This window comes from Halichondria panicea, chromosome 3 (assembly GCF_963675165.1).
Source record: "Halichondria panicea chromosome 3, odHalPani1.1, whole genome shotgun sequence".
NCBI classification, from domain to species: Eukaryota; Metazoa; Porifera; class Demospongiae; order Suberitida; family Halichondriidae; genus Halichondria; species Halichondria panicea.
In genome coordinates, this window is record NC_087379.1 from 3,425,059 (window position 1) to 3,447,724 (window position 22,666).

Genomic DNA, 22,666 nt, shown 5'->3' on the forward strand with positions numbered 1-22,666 from the left:
CCTGGTGTGGGTGAAGGGTCAAACATCAACCTGTCTCACGTGCACAGCATGCCACATAAAAAAGCAGGAGGACAAAAGAGGATTGAACAAGCTCACAACTGGAAACTAAAGCCAAAGGCTAGGGTTAACGGACTGATTTTTTTGGATTTGGACAATAGTTGCCAGCGTGGCTCTCTGTATCTTATAGTATTAACTCCCGGACTGCCTATTGGAAGCAGAACCACAGGTGATTTGCCATGATTGAAAATATATTATAGTACAGTGTATGCAACTTTCTAGGATTGGTGGCATGTTAATATTTGTATTTCTTGATGGTTGGGTATTATTGGCACTATGCATGGAGAGTATCGAGCATTTATTCTTTAATATAAACCGAAATAGATTGGCCATAATTATGAATCTACGAGCTACACGTTCGTAGGTTGAAGTTGAAAAACATCAACTTTCTATTCATATTGTAATGCTGCGTAAATATATATACCTATATCCTTGTTTATTTTGTACGAACATGTTTCATTTTTATCTTTTGTAGTTCCCCCTCACCCAGTGGTGCTGCACAGACCCTGCATACGGTTATTGGAAAGGACTTAGCTGTGTGCCCCAATGGAGAACGGTGATGGTACACCACCCACCTATGAAGAGGCCTTCCCTCCTCTAGCCAACCCAACCTTCCCCCCCACCCCCACCCCAATGTTTGCAGCTGCCACTGGCAACGTCAGCAACGGAAGTGCTCAGTCTGCCTGGAGCATCAAGTCTATTCGCAGTACTAACATCACGCAGGTGAGTATTTCTTCATTTATTAAATAGAGGTGCGTAGGCGGCCACAGGTTATAGTACCGGTAGTCTGCTAGTGTTTTTGTCTATAGCTGTTTGTTTGTGTATTCAGAGTGTGCTCTACTGGATGCAATAAGCGCTGAGTTTACTGTATGGATAGCCTCAACGTCACACTTTTTAAACAGCTACGTGCTGCTTTAAGGCACTTCATTTCACATGTACACGTAGAGCCCTGTTTGTTTTCATTAAAAGCTCCAAATTTCTTTGCTGACTTTGCTGTGATCTATGTAGTCCCAGTGCTTCTATATACTGTGCACTACTTCAGCAAAATGCCGTTTTCAAAGCATTGCCATAGCATCACATTTTTAGCACGGATTGTACCTCTAGTTTTTATTGCCCCATGTATAGAACCTGAGAGTTTGCCTTCGAGTGTGTTGCTGGGTATGTACAGGTAAATGTGGTTGCCTGTGGTTAGGGGGCTGGCTTCTATTGGCCGTCCTCCATTAAATTAAAGAGTGACCCAGTCACTTGTGTATTTGATTGGGTTAATCCACCCCTCACTCTAACCACTACAGTAGAAATATTCATTACCTTGTGGGAGAATGTTTTGTTGCCTGTCTGTGTTTATTGGGTGGGACGTAGCCTGTAGACACAAGAGTGTGCTATTTGTCTGTGCTTACAAAAGACTTTTAATTGCTTAATTTGTGGCCAAGTAACGTATACATACCCCTACCTAATTGTGTAGAACCAAATTTGTGAACACATGGCCAATGTGTGATACATATACACTTGTAAAATATTGAACTCCCTCTCTAGTTATGGGGTTCTGCATTGATTCGTTCCTCTTTCTTTCTCCTAAGGTTTTCCACATCCCCATCGAAGAACGTCGCTACAACTTTGCAGATCCCTCATTTGGTGTTGGTTCGAGTCGCCAATCAGATATTGTGCTGGAGATCAAGGAACGAAGTGGCTGTGAGCACATTGAGATCAGCCAGTCAAAGGATCACAGCCTCTCTATCATGGTATCTGGAAAACCTTCAGCTGTTATCAACGCCAGGAATGAAGTTCTCTCCAAACTCCAGACACAAGTTAGTTCTGCCATGTACACATCTACATGTAGCTAGACATTTACACGTATTATTTGCTGAATGTGATTTTACCCAAAAGCCAGCATTTAGAGTACCCCCCCCCCCCCCCCCCCAGGCACATGTTGAGCTGAACATCCCCAAAGAGCACCACAAGTTTGTCATTGGAGGAAAAGGTCAGAAGTTGAAGAGCATTGAGGTAGCAACTGGAACCAAGGTCAAAGTCCCCAATGCTGATGACTCGTCTGATTTGGTCAAGATTGTGGGGACTCGTGAAGGTGTAGACAAGGCTAGACATCAAATACAAGTCATCTCTGATGAGCAGGTGAGATTAAGTGTGTAATATGCCACCTTAAATAAAAGCTACCATTGCGTTCCGTTTAACTGTGTAAAAGTTTGCCGTACAAACAGAACAGAAACAAAAGGCTAGCTAGCTCATTTAAAATTAGATTGGTACGGAAATTAGTCCGTAATAACGATTGCACGTGTTGCTGCATTATAACGCTCAGTAGCTAGCTGGCTACGATGTTAAAGAAATCATGCTGGTCAACTGTTTTACCAAACAAAGAATCTTCATCCTTCCCAGACATAGCTAAAGAGCCCCTAAGAAGTGAAGTCAAGTGAGCTAGTTACTGATACCGTAATTATAGCTGGTATATTTCGAGGGTATACACTTTCGCAGAAATGCTTTCACAGATTTATTCTAGAGACCCGAGGCCAGTTGAGTTGATTTACTACTGCCAACTTGCTCATTCCTTTTCCAGCCTTGCATATTGCAGTCTCCCCATAGCTTTTCAAATAATTATGCCACTGGATTTAGTGGCTGCATGTACCAGCATGTGAATATACATGTACATGTACATAGCTGACACCCGTTTTTTTCTTTTCGTAAAACACACTGTAAAATTTCCATCACTTAATGAAAATACCACTGTGAAACATTGAATGGTGAAACAGTGAATGTACATGTAATATCGGTGCTATAGGGACCGTTCAGCTGTAACTCCATAAAACAGGAAATGCAAGTGGTACATGTAGGGCTACTGGTATATACAGAGGATTTCAAGTTGGCTAGTTGAAGTGCACTCAACCATGACCACACACTGTATGTTTCTTCCGCAATTAGTGCTCATGGTTGACTGCACTTCAAACTTTTAACTTATGCCAACCAACCTGAAATCCTCCATAGTATATCTTAGTGCTTTCTGTGATTTGAATAAAGTGTCAACCCTGTGTAAATTAGCTATATTCAATCAAATGGGTGCTAAATGTGGTTATGCACATGTCAACATAGTTAGCACTCGTGTTCACTATATAGAGCTATTCAAGTGTTAAGCAGTGAACTGAGAAACTGACAATCTTTGGTTGTAAGATCATTTGATGAGGCTTTTTTTGCTGCTTTACCTACCTCATGATCACCTATACCAACACTTTGAAATAAACGTTGAGATACACTTTAAGTTGCCAAGCAGTGAATTACATTGCATTACAAAACTATTAGTTATGTACTTATCCCCACATCCACACGCACATACTTGTAGGCTAAATTGGCTTTTGAGCGACTGGAAATCGAGCACGAGTACCATCCATTCATCATGGGTCCCAACAACTCATTGCTGAAGCAGCTTATTGAGAGCACTGGGGCTCGTATCAACATGCCCCCTCTCTCCATGAAGAAGAGTGAGATCAGTGTGGCGGGGGACAAAGACTGTGTGGCTAATGCTGTGGCCAAACTCAAGAAGATGAGGTCCGAATTGGTAAGTTTTCGTTTCTTTATGGTACAGTAGGACATAATATTATTATACAGTAGGAATTGATATTATGTACAGTGCAACAACCAAAGAAAGTAGTTATTTATACCATTCTATCAAACAAATAAAGTTATGTGCGACGTGTGCTCCCACAGTTACTTGCACTGGTAAGTTGTGTTGTAATAAAGAATAATGGCGGCCGTCCATCCGCTTGCAAATTGAGAAACAATAAATCCACTTTGCCTGCATGGCCTTATGCATGAATAATTAAAGTTTTAGCTATTGAGAGGAGCTACAGGACAAAATGTAAAGATAGTAATTCCAACCGTTGGTGAGCAAAATACGAGTGGAAACTTGCAGCAAATAATTGTACACTGTCTGTCTATATAAGTAGTAGTGTACATGTAATATGTTAAGGGTATAATTATTATAATAGACAAACAAGCAGAAAAATCTCTCTTACTGGTTGTTTTCTGTGGGCTTCCTGAGCGTTGTAACAATCAATTCGTGGAAATTTATCAAGCACATGGTAGCACAGAATGCAAATTCAACTAAACTAAAGTGGCCATTGTCATGCACAGCTAGTTATTGTAAATGAGCATGGCAGCGAGCACTTCCGTCCCAAACAGCTGAAAGAGCTAATTAACTTCCTAACTCGTGAAAGAATTATTAACCAAAACAAGACTCCTCTATGTTCACCGAAATGTAAAAAAATAAGAAATGTATACTCTCTAGTCTTTGGTTGTTATTGCATGAGTGTTAGCCTCGATTCCAGGCCGCTCTCAATTGAGAAAGACGGCCTGGTACTGCGCATGCGTCAATTGCCCCCAAGAATCTTGGGGGTCAAGATATCACTCAGTATATTGTATATTTTACAATGATGACATTGCACAAATCAGCAGAATAACACAGATACTTGCAACATTTATGGCCTAGACTAGTGACTAGTTTAGTTGTGATGGCTTCTACTTCTCTTCTGCTTTTGCTCACGCTCTCTCCAGTGTTGAAAAGTCAGGTTTCGTCGTCTTGTACTGTGGTAGTGTGGGGGCATTTTTCTGTCAGTACCAACCGGCTCTGGTAAGTCCACTTGTTTCTAGACGCTTGTTTGATACCATCTCAGTAAGATCAGTGCTCCTCGTATTAGCCTAGAGTTGTGATCAAAGAGTTTTACTAACAAATTTACTATTGAATCCACCCACGCGCAAACGGTGGTTACCAGGCCCTCTAGTGAGAGGGGCTGGGATCGAGGCTACATGAGTGTGTAAGTGGTGCACGGTATACAGTAATGTGTATAATTATGTACACATATTGAAGTGTATATGCATGCACATACTGAAGGTATATATGTGTACACACACTGAAAAGTGCAATATATGGACATATTCTTGTAATGCGAAACTTGAAGTCAGTATTCCCAATTTGGCAGAGGCGTAGTTGTTCGACTGTGTCTGTAGAGGTGAAGAAAACGCAACACAAGTATGTGGTTGGTCCCAGAGCCCATGTCCTGCACGAGATTCTTCAGACCAGTGGAGTGTGGGTGGAGGTGCCTCCCTCTGAGTCTGACTCAAACACTATCACTCTCAGGGGACCACAGGAAAAGCTCGGACAGGCACTTACTCTGGTAAGAAATGAGGATCGATACATGCATGGATACACATTGCTATAATATAGTGATACGATTATTCCATTAGCCGAGGCACCTGCATGTACATACCCTAACACACATGTAGGTTATAATTATACATGTATAGTTTTTATATCCCTAACTTGTATATTCGCTATACCACTTCAAATCAAACCTGCATGTACATGTACATGTATGAGAGAACGTTCGACTTATTGTGTTTCTTATTCTGTGTGTAGGTCTATGAGAGAGCCAACAGTGTTGTCGTTGAAGAAGTGCATGCTCGCAGCTGGCTCCATCGCTTCATCATTGGGCGCAAGGGACAGAATGTCCAGAAGATTACTCAGGACCTACCCAAGGTGCATGTGGAGTTTAACTCAGACCTTGATAAGATCATACTGGAGGGACCACCTGACCAAGTGCAACAAGCCAAGGAAGCGTTTGAAACCTTCACTGATGACTTGGTAAATAGTTTCTACGAAAGTAACATGCATACATGTACTTCTAAAGCTTAGTTTTAGTTGCATGTGATGAGCCGTCTGATACATAACTATACTTCAAGTATTGGCTTTGGTCACTTACGTTACTGGCATTTTGTGAGAAATTTCTCTGTGGTACATCAGCATACGTACACATGTAGCTAACTAACTGGTCCATGACAACTGTATGACACTGTACAAATGTAGTTAACATTCTGAGATTATTCTGTTACATGCAGTTTATTTTATAGCTACAGCATAACCTCTTTTTCTGCTTGTAGGAGGCCACCATGGACTTTGCTGAGATTCATGTGGACCAGAAGTACCATCGCCATATCATCGGGAAGGGTGGTGCTAGTGGTGAGTTCATTTACATGGGCTCTCTGTTGCTATTTTGCAAACCTCGTCTACGCCTCCATGTTGGTAGAAAATGTGTAACAGACTTGAAACGAATAGTGTTTTATTTCCATAGTGTGTTGTGTTGTACTGCTGGCATGTGGTGTTTATTGTTGTAGTGAACCGCATCAAGACTGAAACTGGGACCTCCATCATCATCCCCCCCGATTCTGAGAAGAATGACACCATACGTATCGAAGGAGACCCCATGGGAGTCAAGGCTGCCAAGTCCATGCTCCTTGAAATGGGTGCCAAAATGGTACACAACTAGCGATATTAATCGTAGAACTATCTACCATAGAAACTGTGAATTGTTAGCGCTTGCTTGATTATTCATTCACAATGATTAAGTATGGCGCGTCTATGCTGTGCAATATTATCGTGCATATGAGTAATGTAATGTGAATTGTTGTTCGTTTTGCAGGAGAATGAGCGCTCCAAGGATCTGATCATTGAGCACCGGTTCCACAAGCAAATCATTGGCACCAAGGGTGAGAAGATCAAGGAAATCAGAGATCGGTTCAATGGAGTGCAGGTATATTGTAGGGCATATTTTGTACCGTGTGCATTTATGATCCAACAAGTATTTGGCCAAATGGTATTTTCTAGAGCAATGATCTTTACCCATCACAACGTAGTTTGTAGGCAGACGCTATGTTTTATCTTCCTCATTTTCAGGTTGCATTTTCGGACCCTGGTGACAAAAAAGATGTGGTAACTCTGCGAGGACCCAGGGAGGACGTGGATAAGTGTGCTACTTATCTCAAAAAGCTCTACGTGGACCTGGTATGCTTTTTGGTTCCATGTACAATCATGTACACATTGTGCTCAAATTATGGCAAAGACTTCCTTTTTAACATTATTCCCATGCCTAAATAACTTCTATAGGTCACTTTATGTATAGTTATTTAACGTACATTACATGTAAACTCTGAGGCTAGCTAAGTTGTAGAGTGTAGAGTGTAGAGTTTTTTTATGCATACACGTGTTCAGTATAATGTTCATGCCTTGCAATTGCCACATCATCAGGTTTGGTACATAGGATCATTGTGTTAATAAAAAGTTATGATTTTGGTTCCGCGATGTAAAATACTGCACAGCGAATCTATTCACTAACTCGATATTTCAGGTTGCATCTAACTATCGGGAGGAAGTTCGGATCTTCAAAAAGTTCCATGGTAGTGTGATTGGCAAGGGTGGAGCCACTCTCCGCAAGATTCGTGAAGACACTGACACCAAGGTCGATCTCCCGGGTGAGTCCAGCGAGAGTGACATCATTGTCATCACTGGACGCAAAGAGAATGTGCAGAAAGCACGTGCTAGGATACTGGACATCGAAAAAGAAATGGTAAGTGGATGTGATTTTAAGTATTCTGATTACAAATGTAAACTGATGAATAGTGGTGTGTGTCATTCGAGTACTGTGTTGTAGCTGCTCAACTTGGTGAGCTTTGAAAAAAAAAAATTTCCATTTGGCACCATTTACATGTGCTGAACCATTTTCCTGTTGTTGACTGCAGGCTTCTATAGTTGACATGACAGTGACTATCCCCCACCGACTGCACAACTCCATCATTGGGCCAAAGGGCAAGCTTGTGCGTAGTGTGATGGATGAGTGTGGTGGTGTTCGAATCGTCTTTCCCTCTTCCGAGTCTGGGAGTGACAAAGTCAAGCTGCATGGGCCCAAGGAGGACGTGGAGAAGGCCAACATCATGCTACTGGAACTGGCTGATGAGCAGGTGGGTAGAACACATGTGTGCTTACTGGTGTCTTCTATAACTAGAGCATTGAAGTGCTAACCCTCGGCTGTTGACATAAATAACTATAAAAACCGGAGGAGTGTTATACAAGAGTATATAATAGAACTTGCACTTGACCAGCTCTACACGTGGTTATAAGTTTATGATAGCGAGAGAGTATCGAACATAGGCATACTGTACATCAGATGTATGCAGGCGAAGAGTAACGTGACCTCCTGTATCTGTCAGGAATTTGCACACTGACCAATCCAAGTGTAGGTGATGTAATCTACTCTCTTGGTAGATTACATCACCCACACATGGATTGGTCAGTGTGCAAATTCCAAGCTTGTATTCTAGGTTTCTCCCTTTTCCATTGCTCCTGGTACGGGATCACTTCAGCTGCAAATACATATCTCAAATAAAGGCCACGTGTTTAGTTAAACCATGCAGCCAACGTGCAAGTTTAGCCTTTGGTTGCTTTTATTAGGCAACAAAGCGTTAACTTCAAAATCTGCCACATTTAACACTAGTACATGTAAGTTGTTGTGTGAAGGCTATCCATGCTGTAAATGCAGTGCTGTGGCATCCAGGTGAGTACACTCAGATGTCACACACAAACAAACTAGAGCACTAAAGTGCAAACCTTCGGCTGGTGACAAGAAACCAGAGGAGTGGTATAATGCTGTGAATGTAGATGTATGACTAATGAGATAGCACAGCAACTCAGGAGCAATAAAACTTAGCACAGCAACTCAGGAGCAATAAAACTTAACCAGACTGGAGACATGCTGAAACATTTGAGAACAGAGTTTTAGTGATACATGTACATGTACATATGAGACTAGGATCACCAGCAAAGTAGAGAAGTATGGCTCCTGGTCCAGAGTCAGCAAAGAAGCCTCCCGAGACAACAAACCAGTCACAATTCTAGCTTTCTACTCTAGTGACCCTTTTCCATTGTTCCTGGTACAGGATCACTTCAGCTGCGAATAATTAGTAATTATGTAGATCTACCTCGAATAAAAGTTGCATGTAGAGCTGGTCAAAGTGCAAGTTCAAACTTTTACTCACTTTTATACGACAACGAAGCTTTAACATCGAACTCTGCCTTTGATAACTTGTTGTGTGAAGGCTATCCTAGCCTCCTTTACTGGCCTCCCCTGAAAAGAAGGGCTGCTACTGACTGCTTAATTGCGTATGCGCGATATTTTTCCCGTATAATTTCCTGAATTTATCAAGAGAAAATAATCATACACAGCTAGAGCTATATATAACTAGCTAGCTAGAGACAGAGCTGTAGGAGCTATTTTCTTTCTGATACGGTCAGTACTAGACTTTTCACCAAAGTTAGTATTAGATGGGCGTGGCCTGTCCATACTATAGAAACTGGATTATTAGCGCTTACTTGATTATAAGCGTATCTTTATTTTAAGCGCATGCTCAACTGCAGGCTTTTTATACTCGAATTGAAGCGCTTTTCCAATTATGTCTATGAGCTTGTACAGTGCAGGATAGCTATATAGCTGCAGGATAGCTATATAGCTGATGATATCTACCTTGTCTGATCATGCTGAGAGAATGTGAGACATGGATGAGGACCTATTACAAGTTCCTGGTCAATATGATATAATATGAATTTCAATGATGTAAATAAACTGTAAAATGAACTGTAACATAATAGTAGATCAGGTTAGGGTTACCTGCTTTCCTTGCTTGCTCACTTTCTAGCCAGCTTGCGAGTCGGCACTCATCACAGAGACATCTGGTTGCTGGGTGGGGCTCAAAATGACTGCGTTATAGGCGCATTCTCGAATATAAGCGTATAGAGCTCTGTTATTGACCCCAAAAGCGCATGCGCTAATAATCCAGTTTCTACGGTAGGCTATTTGTCAGCTTTTACCCCGTTCAGACGATTGTCATCCACACTGTTGCTGGCTGTGAGTCTTTTGTTAACATACATGTAGCAGGCTAAGGGTAGCTATCAGAATACTATCAGATGGGCTAGAAACCTTCAATCGAACTTTCTGTCTACTTCCTTCAATCCACTTCCGTTCGTTGTGATGTCATTGTTGTACTGACCATAAACGTTGTTATCCGGATCCGCCAGATACCGGCGGATGGTTAACACATGCGCAAGCAGTCGATACCAGGCCCACTTCCCTGATTGAAGTGCGGCCTGGGATCGAGGCTAAGGCTATCCATGCTGTAAACGCAGTGCTATGGCATCCAGATAAGCAGACTCAGATTACAAACGGACAAACGAACAAACAAACCAACCAACTACTATACCCGTGGCCGCCCACTTGTGCCTTGGGTAATTATGGTGATTACTTGTATTGTACAGTGTATAGTGTAATAGCCACATGTACATGTACTCTATGTACAAATTTTATTGTCCTTATAAATCTTTTTTTAACTGTTCAGGCGGAAGAAAATCATACTATTGAGATAACTTGCAAGCCTAGCTATCACCGATTCCTCATTGGTCGTGGAGGTGCCAACATTCGCAAAGTACGGGACAAATTTGGAGCCCGAGTGATGTTCCCCCAGAAGTCAAGTGAAGAGGACTGTGATGTGGTGACCATCATCGGTCGGAAGGAAAAGGCTGAAGCTGCCAAAGAACACCTGCTACAGCTCATTCAAGATCTGGTGAGTGTTAGACAGCTAGCTTCTGATTGACAGTTTTGATTTGATGATCTTTACCTAATGTGTTTATTATTCATACAAGTGGGCTTTGCATCTCATTGACCTACTAGTAACTACAATACCTATATAATTATCAGTTTACGCTTGTCCAAAGAAGCATGCTTCTATTATTTACGGTAGCAGTCAATATTTTTTTTATAGGTCGTGTTCCGTTTACGTTGTGCGCATGTAGCTCATGTAAAGCATTTCCTTTTTGACGGCATTTTAAAAGCGTTGAAATTTATCACACGGTTACACGTTACAAGAACGGCAGTTAAAAATGACACTCCAAGTGACAATTCTACAGTGTAGTCATCTCGGGTACCGTAATGTACGTACACATGGCTACATGTTGGTTGCTTAGCTTTTCAACATAATCTATATGTCTAGCTATGAGCTTAGACCAACAACAAAATAATGCATGCTTGCAATCTTCATAATTATGTTCGTTAATTTCAAAGACTTGCATTATTTAAGCTAACCAGCTCTTATTAAACAGTAGCCCTTACTTGCATGATAGCTAGGCGTGGACAGAGCTACGTTTGAGATCAGTTAATGCACAATTATCGAGAGTATTGTGTCATGTTACACAGTATTACTAGTGTGCTATGCATGTACTACACAAATGAATGAAACGTTAACGTTTGAGCGCTACTGTACAAAGTCATGACTGTAGTACATACAGTACATGTACACGTATTGTCATTGATTGACATCCCTGAATTTGTTGTCTAGGCCTGTGTCATTATTACATGTACATGTATAGTAGTGATGAGTGCATGACTTTACACGTTATTTGCCCACACTAGGATAACGTTGTTGAGGCCGAAATTGATGTGGATCCCAAGCATCATCGTCACTTTGTTCAGAGGAGGGGACAGGTTAGAATAATTATACATGTTTCCATCTCTGTTTTACCATCCTTTGCTAAGCAACAACAGCTTGCTTTTCAGTCCTATAGTCTAAGCTCAAATTTTGTCCAAACACCTTGAAACAGCTACACTAGTCCTTTAAAGAATGAAAAATGTCATATTATTCTCTAGCCTCGATTCCAGGCCGCACTGAAGATGGGCCTGGTATCGACTGTTTGCGCATGCGCTACCTATTACCCAGAAACGGGTAATTTGTATAACATCGTATATGCTCAGTAAAACAATGATGTCACAACGAACGGAAGTGGATTGAAGAAAGTAGATAGAAGTTCAATTGTGAAGGTTTCTAGCCTATCTGATAGCATTTCTAATAGCTACCCTTAGCCTGCTATGTTATCAAAAGACTCACAAGCCTGCAACAGTGTGGATGACAATCGTCTGAACGGAGTGAAGGCTGACAATAGCCTATATGGACAGGCCACGCCCATCTGCTACTAACCTTGGTGAAAGTCTACATGTAGATTCTATCAGAAAGAAATAGTTGCTGCAACCAAACGTACAGCTCTGTCTCTAGCTAGCTAGCTATATAGCTCTGTGTATGACTTTAATAATATTATGAATTTATATTCTTTGTCTGTATACTTATTTAAGATATTTTTTCTGGTAAAATTCTGTTTAACGGGAGACTTTACGGGGAAATTGTCCAATAATTTGCGCATGCGCTAGCAGTCAGTAGCAGGCCTCCTTGTTGAGGCCTTGTGAGGGAGGTTAATTATTCTCTTGATTCCCCAAAAAATGGAAACATCTTCCCACATCAGATAGTAAACAGTACATAATTATGTCATTATACTGCGTATTATATTGCATGTCATCAAAACTGTTTGTGGTGTCTAAAATAATTATCAGCTGATATTTATTAGCATTACTCATGCATTGTGCAATACTATATTATTGTCTGCTGATAACTGAGTGCAGTGCACATTTTTTGAAATATTTACTCACATTTCACTGTGTGACAACTAATTATTAGCTCTTTGTTTATTTTTTGTGTACATGTAGCTTTTTATATGTGTACAGATATGCTGCTATATTAGAGGAAGAATTGGGAATTTTATATTTGGAAGCGAGGTGTTGAGCAATATGCCTGCTAATTTGATTCGGAATTTGTAAACAGGAAATACCTCTGTGAAACCTATCCATTTGATCCTTGCACATTTGACGCTTTGTGTTGGTACTGTAGGTAAGGGTCCTTTTATAACTTTGATTAGATTTACCGTTTCATACATGTCTTTGTGTTATCTATTATTGTTCACCCCCCTGAAGTGTTATAGTCTGGTTAGTGGTGGTGTCCTGCTAGCCCTGACTTTAAGATCTCCGTAACCTTGGTTAATGTGCTCAGAACTCCCTCATGTTTGTACACGTAAATGTATAGTTCTCAAAATAAAGCTCTGGACCAAAGAGAGTACTGGATGTATATTATCATTATGAGCCTCGTTTCAAGATGGGTTGCACAAAGTTATGTGCCTATATATACCCCTACAGATGAACTAAAATTTTACATGCCTTGTGTTGTGACAGTGGCATTGTGGCAAGGTTGTATATTTATAGCATACATGTACATATAGTTCATTGTAATTTTTTTATTTCATAGCAAGCTTACAGTGTATGTGTTGTCAATGATTATGGTGTGGATCAGAGATACATACAGTAAGTCTTACTCGGGGCACAAAAACTGTATTTGTCATTAATGCAACACTTTAAAGTCACATTAGGAACTGTTTGCTTAGCTGATGCTGTTACGTTTGTTATAAGAATGAGCTTATGTGCTCACACTAAACTAATGTTTATCTTCCTACACAAAGTGTACTGGTGTGTGTGTTGTAGCAGTTAGTCTAACCTCCTGCACAAGCTGTTACCATGTCAATCATTTGTTTGCTTTTGACTAGTAACTGATTATCCAACACCTGTCCCTTGGGTTGTTAAGCCTTACTGTGCTATTTAAGCTTCTTTGTGGGTGGAAAACAAGTTTACTGTCTCTGTTTTGTTCAGAGAATCCTTCGTTGGATTCTGTGTAGATATTTTAGTTTGAAGCCTTCACACGGTTATCTCTGTCTATAAAAATTGAAAGCTTATGCAACCAAAGATCCTAAACATTTTGTTGATGGCAATTGTATGTTGTGTGTTTAACTGACCACAAAACAGAAAGATATCATTTCATAAAGGCTCTAAATTGAAGCTACGGGGATTGTCATTGTTTTGTTGTGGTAGACTAGTGGTTTAAACGGTGGTATAAGTGTTCTCACACGAGGTTACTGAGGGACCTTTCTGCTGTTTATTGTGGATATATTCCACCACATGTGTTTTGTGTGTTTTTGCTGCAATGACTTAATTTAAAGCTGGTTGGGTTGCACGATGTCTGTCTAGTAGCCAGGCATCGAGTCTTGTACATGTGTTTCATTTCTTAGCTGGAAGTGGCTTGCTCTGTGGCTGTTCCAAATTCATTAGGATATGAAACTACATGTATGCTGTTAAGTCATACTTGACATTGTAAACTCAACTTCCAGGAGGAATTAGGGAAAGCACAATGATGTTCAATGCATGATTAAGCCACTGCTATGTCTATGATACATGTACATTGTGTGCATTATTAATTATAATTTATGTACATGTTGTGGTAGTAAAATTCCCCCAATCTCTTGTATTAGACTTGGCGAAAGGTATATGTACATGTATACATACTTGTACCTGTCTACTTATGTACATGTAGCGCCTACAAGGCCTGTGACGAGGAAAATAGCCAGTACACCGTCCTAACCAGTGCATCCTCCCTGTGTGTTAATGGTCTCAATATTATAGTCCCTCTTTCCCACAAGATACACTTTTAATGTTTAGCTTCCTTATTTAAAATACAGGCTCAACCTCTCCGTGCTATAGCACCCCTTGAGAGGAAATGAATGTTTGTCTATCATCCTAAGCCAATCTTGTGGAGGGATATGGGGGCTGATCCTCGCAGACCATGTTTTGGGATAATTGTGGTTATCATTGTGAAATTGAGAGTTGTCTAGGTTAAGTGTAGCTCATATCTTCATGTGGCCCTGGGTTTGTTTGTGTTGTGGGTGAATTCTTGTCGAGAACATCCCAAAGCATGTGTTTTATGGAGATGCCCTCTTTCAAGTTAGCCAGCCGTCAACATTCTAGTTTAGTACATAGCGGTCATGTTCAACTGTGTAGTTAAGTCCACTTAGTGGTGTACCTTTGTATATTATTTTATCTGCAATGTTTATGCAGTGCAAATTGAGTACAAGCAGTTTAGTCTTATCTTAAAAGGGTTATAGATAGAATTTGTTTGCGTAGCCCTTTTGAGCATATCTTGTCTTTTATCTGCTGATCGATAAGTGGAGTGTGGGTGCAATTAAAATGTATTGATAAGCTGTACAGATTTTCAGTTTGCAGGCATGTGTAATGTACGGTGTGCATGCTAAATTAGCACTTGTTAAAATTGCTGACGTTTTCAGCCATTATTATGTTACTACTAACGCATGTCCCAGTTTGTGTAGCCATATGTGAAAGATTACAAGTGACCGCAATTATCCTCTTGTTGTTTTCCTCCAGTTGTTATGGTTATCTAAGAATGAAAAGACAGCTATAATAAGCAAAATTCTGTCTTGTTATCCCAAACAACCAGATGTGGACTATGTTTGCTTATGAAACACCTGTACTTAGAAATCACAACAGGTGGACATTACATAAACAGTTTTGATTTCTTTAGCAAACATTTTGTTGTCGATAGGTGGCTTCAATAAACTTTACAGTTTTGTACCTTTTAGGCCTGTTATCGGAAACTTCTCAGGATTATTGGTTTCCCAGTTTATGTTAGTAGTTTAGATTGGTGACTGTCTACTCTGTCTCTTGTCTGTGAGCATGTGGCATATGATACCACATTCACCCACTCGAGTGCTGCCCCCACAAACCCTGTTTTTGACCTTATCACAATCTAAACTGTTAGCTGGGTAAATTATAGCTGGTGTATCTACAACCCATACTTACATACATCCTGTACTTACACACCTCATACATATACAGTTGATTCGTGAGATCTCCGAAGAGAATGGAAATGTGGTCATCTCTTTTCCACGTTCCGGATCCAACTCGAACAAGGTAGTGCTGAAGGGAGCTGGTCAGTGTGTGGAAGCTGTGAAGGCACGCATCCAGGAAATAGTGGAAGACCTGGTGAGCATTGTATGCATGTATATGCATTAAATAGCATGTACATGGATGTCAAGATCTATCTTTACACTTGTCTCGTCTCGTGTTAAATTGATCTAGTTGTGTGTTTTTTGTCAGGTTTTGTAGTTCCTATGATGTACGAAGTGACAAATTAACAGATTTTCTGCAATTTTACTATTTTACAATTCTGGTATTAAATTTTGCTTAAGATGTGAAAATTAAAGACTTTCCAGTTGTTTGCGAGTGATTTAACCAACGTTCACAAGCACATTAAAACCAGTAAAATGGTGTCAGTGCATAGCGATAGAAAAAGTTTTTCGACTGCTCTTTGGTGGCACTTTTTAATTGTGATCATGTTTCAAATATGTTTTACCCTTTGCTCCTTAAGCATTCTAGAACATCTAGGGCCTCAAAATACTGCTCTAAATTTATGACGTGATAAGGTGTTTGTGCTGGCGCTGATAGGCATGAGTTCTCTTTTGTATGATTTCAGTGTACGGTAGTAAGCAGTTTTTTCCTAGAAGTACTAAAACATGTAAACTCAGGTAAGGAATAGTTGTTTTCTTCCTCGCAACTCTACCTTAAACTCTACATGCACTGTAGAAAGTCACTGTGCAAGCATACGGCTTTTGTTGGCCCACTTTCCCAGCATTCTCCCTGGAAATTTTATGTAGTTCCCTTGCATACATCGACACTCTATACTGCCTGCTCCTTTGTAATGATGCTCGAATGCTTTGTTGCTGCTTGTCACTATTGTGCTAAAGCAATAAGAACTTGAGGAAAACAGTACACCCTTGGTGTGTTCTTTATGGGAATTGGTGTGAACAAGTGTTGATCAACTAGAGACCTACTTTCCCAGTGTTTGTTTTATTGTACACACACCTGTTACATTATCATGGGTAGGTAGTTGAACAAACCTCAATGTTCATTTAGAAACCTTCCAGAGGAGACCAACTGTGTTGTTTTAATATTTTGGGAGTATGGTGCTAACCACATGTTAAATCTCCCTTCAAAAATTTGTGTGGCTTTTCTGCCCACCTCTGGTAGTTAGAAACAGGGACTTGATTGTCCTAGTGGGAACAGTTGTTGAATGTATTGTACATGTGCGCATGTGCGTGTATAAGCGTATGTAGCACTGATTGTGTGTGTGACCTGTACAAAATATAAGCAGCTGCATTTTAACGGTGACCCAGGAAGTGTTCTTTCTACTCGGTATGTGCATGTACAACGTAGTATCTTAACAATGCCTTGTCCATATTGCTCTTATCATTGTTGATTTGGATGAGTGATACTTCATTAGTGTAGGTTTGTAATCTGTTTGAAGCATTATTGTAGGATACTTCAAGATTCACACTTGTGGTGCGCGTAGATACTGTTCAATCTCTGTTAAATTCATTTACTTCTAACTCACATTTTGTAGGAGGCACAAGTGACTATCGAGTGTGTAATAGACCACAAACACCATCGTAGCATCCTGGGTGCAAGGGGAGCCAATGTGCAGGCGATTACGTCTGAGCATAACGTATCCATCAAGTTCCCTGACCGTGTCAAGCCTGACTCTTCTGCTGTAGATCCTGTGGCTGATGTGGCTGATGGGGAAGAGGACACCTCCTCCAAGGATGTCATCATGGTGACCGGCCGTGAAGAGAACACTGAAGCTGCTATTCAAGCACTGAAGGTCAGTCTTATGTTGTGAGTCAATGGGTCATAATGACTTTGTGGCTGTGGTCGAAGGTACTGGATGCATGTGCTGTAAGGGTGTAAGGGCACACTGTATGCTAGGGCTATGGTCGCAATATGATAGGGGGAATGTTGGGGTTAGCTTCATAATGTGATAATTTCAGTATCCACAAGGGGTGAACAGGATCTGTTACCAAGAATCCTGGGAAACCTGTAGTGATTATTTTGACCTTTGGTTAGCTTTCCTCCTTTCCATGGTCTGTCAACTGGCAGGAATCGTTACTGAATAATGTTTGAGATGGTTGGAGTTTGTGTGCTTCGTTTGTCTTTATTGTGGCAGGTAGTCCTTGTTGCATTGTTTTGGATTCATTAGCAGCTTCAAACACTCAATTCATTAGCTGGTGGACTTATCCCATATGTGATTATTTGTTTATTTCTTGGAATAGCACAGTATTCTTACGAAGTACTATCTTTCAATTTTATTCATTCGTCTGTTAGATGGGTGTTCCGGTGTCATGTATGTTGTGTGTATCATGTCGCCCCATGTCCAAGTTAAAGTTTGGCTGGGTTACATTTTTTCTCAGAAGTTAGCACCAGCTGTCTCCTGGAACCAATTAATGTAGTTAGCAGGCCCAACATAGTTGTGAATAATTGTATGATTATTGTTAAGTATGTTATGTTGTGAGGTACTGTACATTGGCTGCAAATACACTGTCTAAGAATGTGCAAGTCAGTATCCATGACTGGATAAGGTTGATTGTACAGTATAGCTCTAATTTGCAAAAGCTTGTACATGACCGATTTTTACCAGGTTTGCACATTAAACTGTGCTATAGCATTCTATTGAACAGGAATTTTCCCTCTTTTTACATTCGTTGAGACACATGTACATGTATATAGATGTAGTTGTCTTATTTGAATGGATAAGCGTACAACATTATAGTTATGCGCAGAGGTTGACTTTGTGGTTAGAAGTCTTTGAATATGATATAAACTGGAATGTTTGTACCCTTTTCCTCTTCCTGTAGACCACACCAGTACAATTATTTTTGTTGGCAAAATGGCATACACGTAGGTGTAGCGACAATTTAGTTGTGACATGTAGATCAGTGTAGCTACTACTTATAATTGTAACATTGTACTTAAATACCTCATGATTCTTGTAACTGGGAAATCTGACTACTTTCCGTTGTCAGCAGTTTGCTTAAGCCATGGACTCAACTTGCAGCTTATTTTGCTGCTCAAAATAAATCGATCCATTTATGGACTTAGGACTATGTACACACTGTAGTGCATTTTCAATAAGCCGGAAACTTATAGGATATGTATTATTAATGCTGAGCATCGTGGTGCTTTGTATGGTGTCAGTCGCCTTTGCCACTATTGTACATTGTAGGGAAGTATATCTATTCACTGTACATTTTGGGTTGGCTCTATCAGCTAATGGTCAGTTCCAGTCCCAACAAGTAATTGTGTCCCTTGAGACAGGTGGCTTCAGAGATAAGCACACCTTTGTTGTATTCAGCTTGTTTCCTCTAGCTAATTGCTCCTTGTATTGTTGTTTTATGTATACAAATCTTGTTTGTTATAAGGGAGTAGTGGTTTTCTGCAGGGTGATGGCACTGATTATACAGTATTAATTGCACATATCACATTGGCTACACTTTTTCTACTCAGAGTCATAAACCTACGAGCATATGTAAAAAATGCCTGCAATAGAGGAGTTTTACAGTATTTCATCTTCTACTTAGCCTAAGCATAGAGCCAAATCAATGGCATATCAATGTGGCCCAACACTGCCATCTTGATATGAAGTGTAATGTAAAGTGTCAGCAACATATTTAAGTCTATCTTGCGTCAAAGCTGTATAGAGTCTATGTATAATATAAGCACGTTTTAAATGATTGTCAAGATGAGTCCTAAACTATTAGACTGGAATATTTCCTTCTTTCCGTGTGTAACCCTGCCAGAAAGTGTTGTGCAAACTATGAGTGGGGTATTCCCTCCATTTAATTTTACGGTGTTACTGATGTAATTATTGTTTGCTTGGGCATTGTTTGTTTCCAACCGTTGTTTTCCTCGTCAATGATTCTTGCCTAAACCATGCACACATCCAGGAGTTGATACCTATTACTGAGGAAATGTGTATTCCATTTGAGTTCCATCGCTTCATTGTTGGACAGAGAGGGCGCTGGATCCGTGGACTCATGGAAGATCATGACGTCAACATTGCCGTTCCTTCAGCTGAGAAGAATGTGAGTAATTATCAAAGCTTGTATGGTCAACTGTAAAAGCACAATTATGGTTTCAATGTACTGGTTACATATACATGTATGAAGTGTGTCTAGTAGTTGATGGTGTGTGGGTGTCATGAAGTGGTGGTGGGTGGTCAGTGTTTTTGTTGCTACAGTTCCTGATTGCCCTCTGTATATTTTCCCTCCTGATAGTAGCAAAGTAGGCAACAGGTAATTTGGGGACTACTTATGGTATTCTTAAATATACCATCTAGGTTTGTATACATCATTTGGTAAGTACCTCTGTCAGAAAAGAAACATTGCTTTGCTTTTGTGGTGTTCTGTTGTATACAGGCTTCTTATGAATGTATGGCTTCCCTACCATAAGACTTGTAAACGAATGCGATCTTATGGTTGATCAGTTCCTTTCCTTCACTGTATCACTGGAAATTAAATAGAAAGTTAATTTCGTCACTGAATGTATGTAGCCACAATTATTCATTGGAGCATGTATTTTCATACATGTATCTGTAGTCGGAAGTGGTACTCATTACTGGGCCTGCCAAGAACTGCATTGAGGCTAGGGCTTCCCTTGAAAAGAAGGTCCAGCAACTAGAGGTAGAAAAGGAGGACAGAGTGAGTATTAATTGCAATGTGTACTTGGTTAGTACATGTGTTGGTAGTACGTGTGTGTAATCTTGCATTCCTTACCTGTGCCTTCAAGAGCAATAATGACACAGTTATAATCTACTAGGGAAAGTTGTGCTACCGCTTACTAGTACATGTAGGTATTTGTCGAGATAAAATCTGATGGTATATATACGTGGCCTTTAGTCTGACATCAAGACAGTAGTTGTGCATGTAGTTTCTTGTGTTTGGTAGGGTGATCCAGCTATATATTTTTTATATACATGGTACATACACAGTTACACATACAATGTATGCACGTCCACACGCATACACTGACAGGAGCTCCGTAGTTTCTCTATCACTCTGAATATTGACCAAAAGTACCACCCAAACATCATTGGACGCAAGGGAGCCACAATCAACAAGATCCGTGACGATCATGGTGTGAGGATCCAGCTGCCAGACAAAGAAAGCTCTAATTCTGATGAAATAGTCGTCACTGGCTATGAGCACCAAGTCAACTCTGCCCAAGAAGACATTCGCAAGATTGTTAGAGAACTGGTATGTTGGTCGTAGTTATATTTTTAACCGCATGTTTCACCAAGAGACTCCAGGCTATTGCTTAGCTGACCAGTTGTAATGTGCCTAAACCTCACACTAAGGGTGCTCTACTCTCCCTACATTGTATCTAGCCACATGAGAATGTTTGGAACTCTCTACGATCGTGTCTGGTTACAGTAGCTAATAATATGCATGGATACGAATCGCTTTTTTGGCTTAGTAAGTGTAAACATGCAACGCAAGTCGTAAGTTTGTACACATTGTACAATCGTCTCTGTGCTCCTTATGGGACCATAATTTTATTATTGTATTGAGTAACGTGTTGACAGGGTGTGTAACTTATTAACAGCAGAGTCATATTGTAGTACATGTATATCTAATATTTACATGTGTATAGTTCAGTGGTAGTTTGTACCACATGTCATGGTGGGTGCTTCTTGAATACGAGCATCGACTCATTTGAGCTTGATGTTTCTTTGTGTGTACATATAGTATATTGAAAATTGTATTGACAGTATTTTAAGTGAAGCACTTTGTTCACAAAATAAACTTTGTGCACCTGTGTAGTTAGTGTTGTGTGTATCTTTTGTTTTAAGCATAACCGTTCAATCTATCTTGTGTTCCTGCGTAATCATGCATACATCGGGTGTGCCTACTACTCTGAAAGCATACATGTATAGCTACATTTTCTTTTCTCTATCACAGGAGGAGCAAATCAGTCAGGAACTGAGCATTGACCACCGTGTACATAGCAGGCTGATCGGGGCCAAGGGTAAGGCAATTGCGAAAGTGATGGAGAGGTTCTCTGTTGATATCCGGTTCCCTCGTGACAAGGGCAGTGATATCATCACTATCACTGGTCTGGAGGAGAATGTGGAAGACGCTAAAGAACATCTACTCATTCTCAAAGAAGACTATGTAAGTCAATAGGAGCCTGTACATGTAAACGCTTCTACCAGTTATAATATATTTATCTGGGGTGGATGTAGTCCCTGGTAGGCATGTTGGTGAATGCACCAATGTTGTGTGTACATTTGCAGGGCATACATGTAGTTGCCCCAAACCACAACTCATGTACAGGAAGACGATAGAAAATATTCCATTCATCAGTTGTTTACATGTACAATGCTTCAAAAAAGAGTTAAATTAAATGTGGTTTTGTGCTATTGTCACTCACTCTTATTCCGATTGTTAAGGAGAGGATGTAGTGAATTAGTGTTAAACAGAGCTCAGTAAATACATGAATTGTGTGGGGTAGAGACCCGGATTATGCTTCATTAACGAGAAATTAAGAAGATGTACATGTATAAGCTAGTAAATACAAGTTTTAAGTACTGCTCATAAGGCTTTGCAACTCTATGAGTATCTTTTTCTCATTACAAGCATATTCACTAAGTATGGGGACGACTGTTATCACGAACTACTGTTGATTCATTTCTTAGATGCAAGATGTCTTTGAGCGAGATGAGGAGCAAGCTCTTATGCGCCAGTACACTAAACCCACGGAAAACTCCCGTGGCCAGACCCGTCAAGGCTCTGAGTCTGGTTTTGTTGTCAGTGGTGGCCCCTGGTCCACGTCTGCTGAAGATTTCCCCACATTGGGAGGAGGACCCTCAGACAATTTTGTAGGAGGTGCCAAATGGGGGCCGTCTATTCGTGGACCAAACCTTCCTCGAGGTTGGAAGTAGCACAAGCAGCTTCTGGAAACTACGTAAATGAACTTAGGAACTTGGTTTTGGACAATGATTTGATATTGAATATTATCTGATAACTCATAATGATACTACATGTCTCTATTATGAATTGATTATTTTACATAAAAAATGTGTGCGGTTCCTTGTCAGCGTGCAGCGTAGGTTTGTTGCAAAAGCTAACTGCGCATGCCTCGAATGACGTCAACATGTTAATGCAAGGAAAGTACCGTTT

At 40.4% G+C, this 22,666-nt stretch overlaps 1 protein-coding gene across 2 annotated transcripts; it reads left to right on the plus strand.

Annotated features, from left to right (window-relative positions):
• Nucleotides 1–37: 37 nt before the first annotated feature.
• LOC135333013 (vigilin-like) lies at nucleotides 38–22,566 on the plus strand. 2 transcript variants are annotated; one of them, XM_064527954.1, is made up of 22 exons: nucleotides 38–226; nucleotides 533–780; nucleotides 1,635–1,862; nucleotides 1,978–2,184; nucleotides 3,401–3,616; nucleotides 5,037–5,231; nucleotides 5,474–5,698; nucleotides 5,995–6,073; nucleotides 6,229–6,368; nucleotides 6,534–6,644; nucleotides 6,788–6,895; nucleotides 7,239–7,457; nucleotides 7,630–7,848; nucleotides 10,276–10,500; nucleotides 11,346–11,417; nucleotides 15,492–15,638; nucleotides 17,056–17,313; nucleotides 19,433–19,570; nucleotides 20,084–20,185; nucleotides 20,519–20,740; nucleotides 21,446–21,658; nucleotides 22,183–22,566. In XM_064527954.1, the coding sequence occupies exons 2-22, from the start codon at nucleotides 604–606 to the stop codon at nucleotides 22,426–22,428; spliced, it is 3,747 nt and encodes a 1,248-aa protein (XP_064384024.1). In that variant the 5' UTR covers nucleotides 38–226; nucleotides 533–603; the 3' UTR covers nucleotides 22,429–22,566. The 2 variants fall into 2 exon arrangements, with proteins under 2 accessions (XP_064384024.1, XP_064384023.1); XM_064527953.1 differs by having other exon boundaries at nucleotides 548–780.
• Nucleotides 22,567–22,666: the final 100 nt, after the last annotated feature.

Bases quoted from the DNA above. Each gene is read 5' to 3' on its own strand.
- LOC135333013 (XM_064527954.1), top strand. From the start codon at position 604: ATGGAGAACGGTGATGGTACACCACCCACCTATGAAGAGGCCTTCCCT. The intron at 3,617-5,036 runs GTAAGTTTTCGT...CCAATTTGGCAG, and splicing joins AGAAGATGAGGTCCGAATTG to AGGCGTAGTTGTTCGACTGT. The intron at 6,645-6,787 runs GTATATTGTAGG...CCTCATTTTCAG, and splicing joins ATCGGTTCAATGGAGTGCAG to GTTGCATTTTCGGACCCTGG.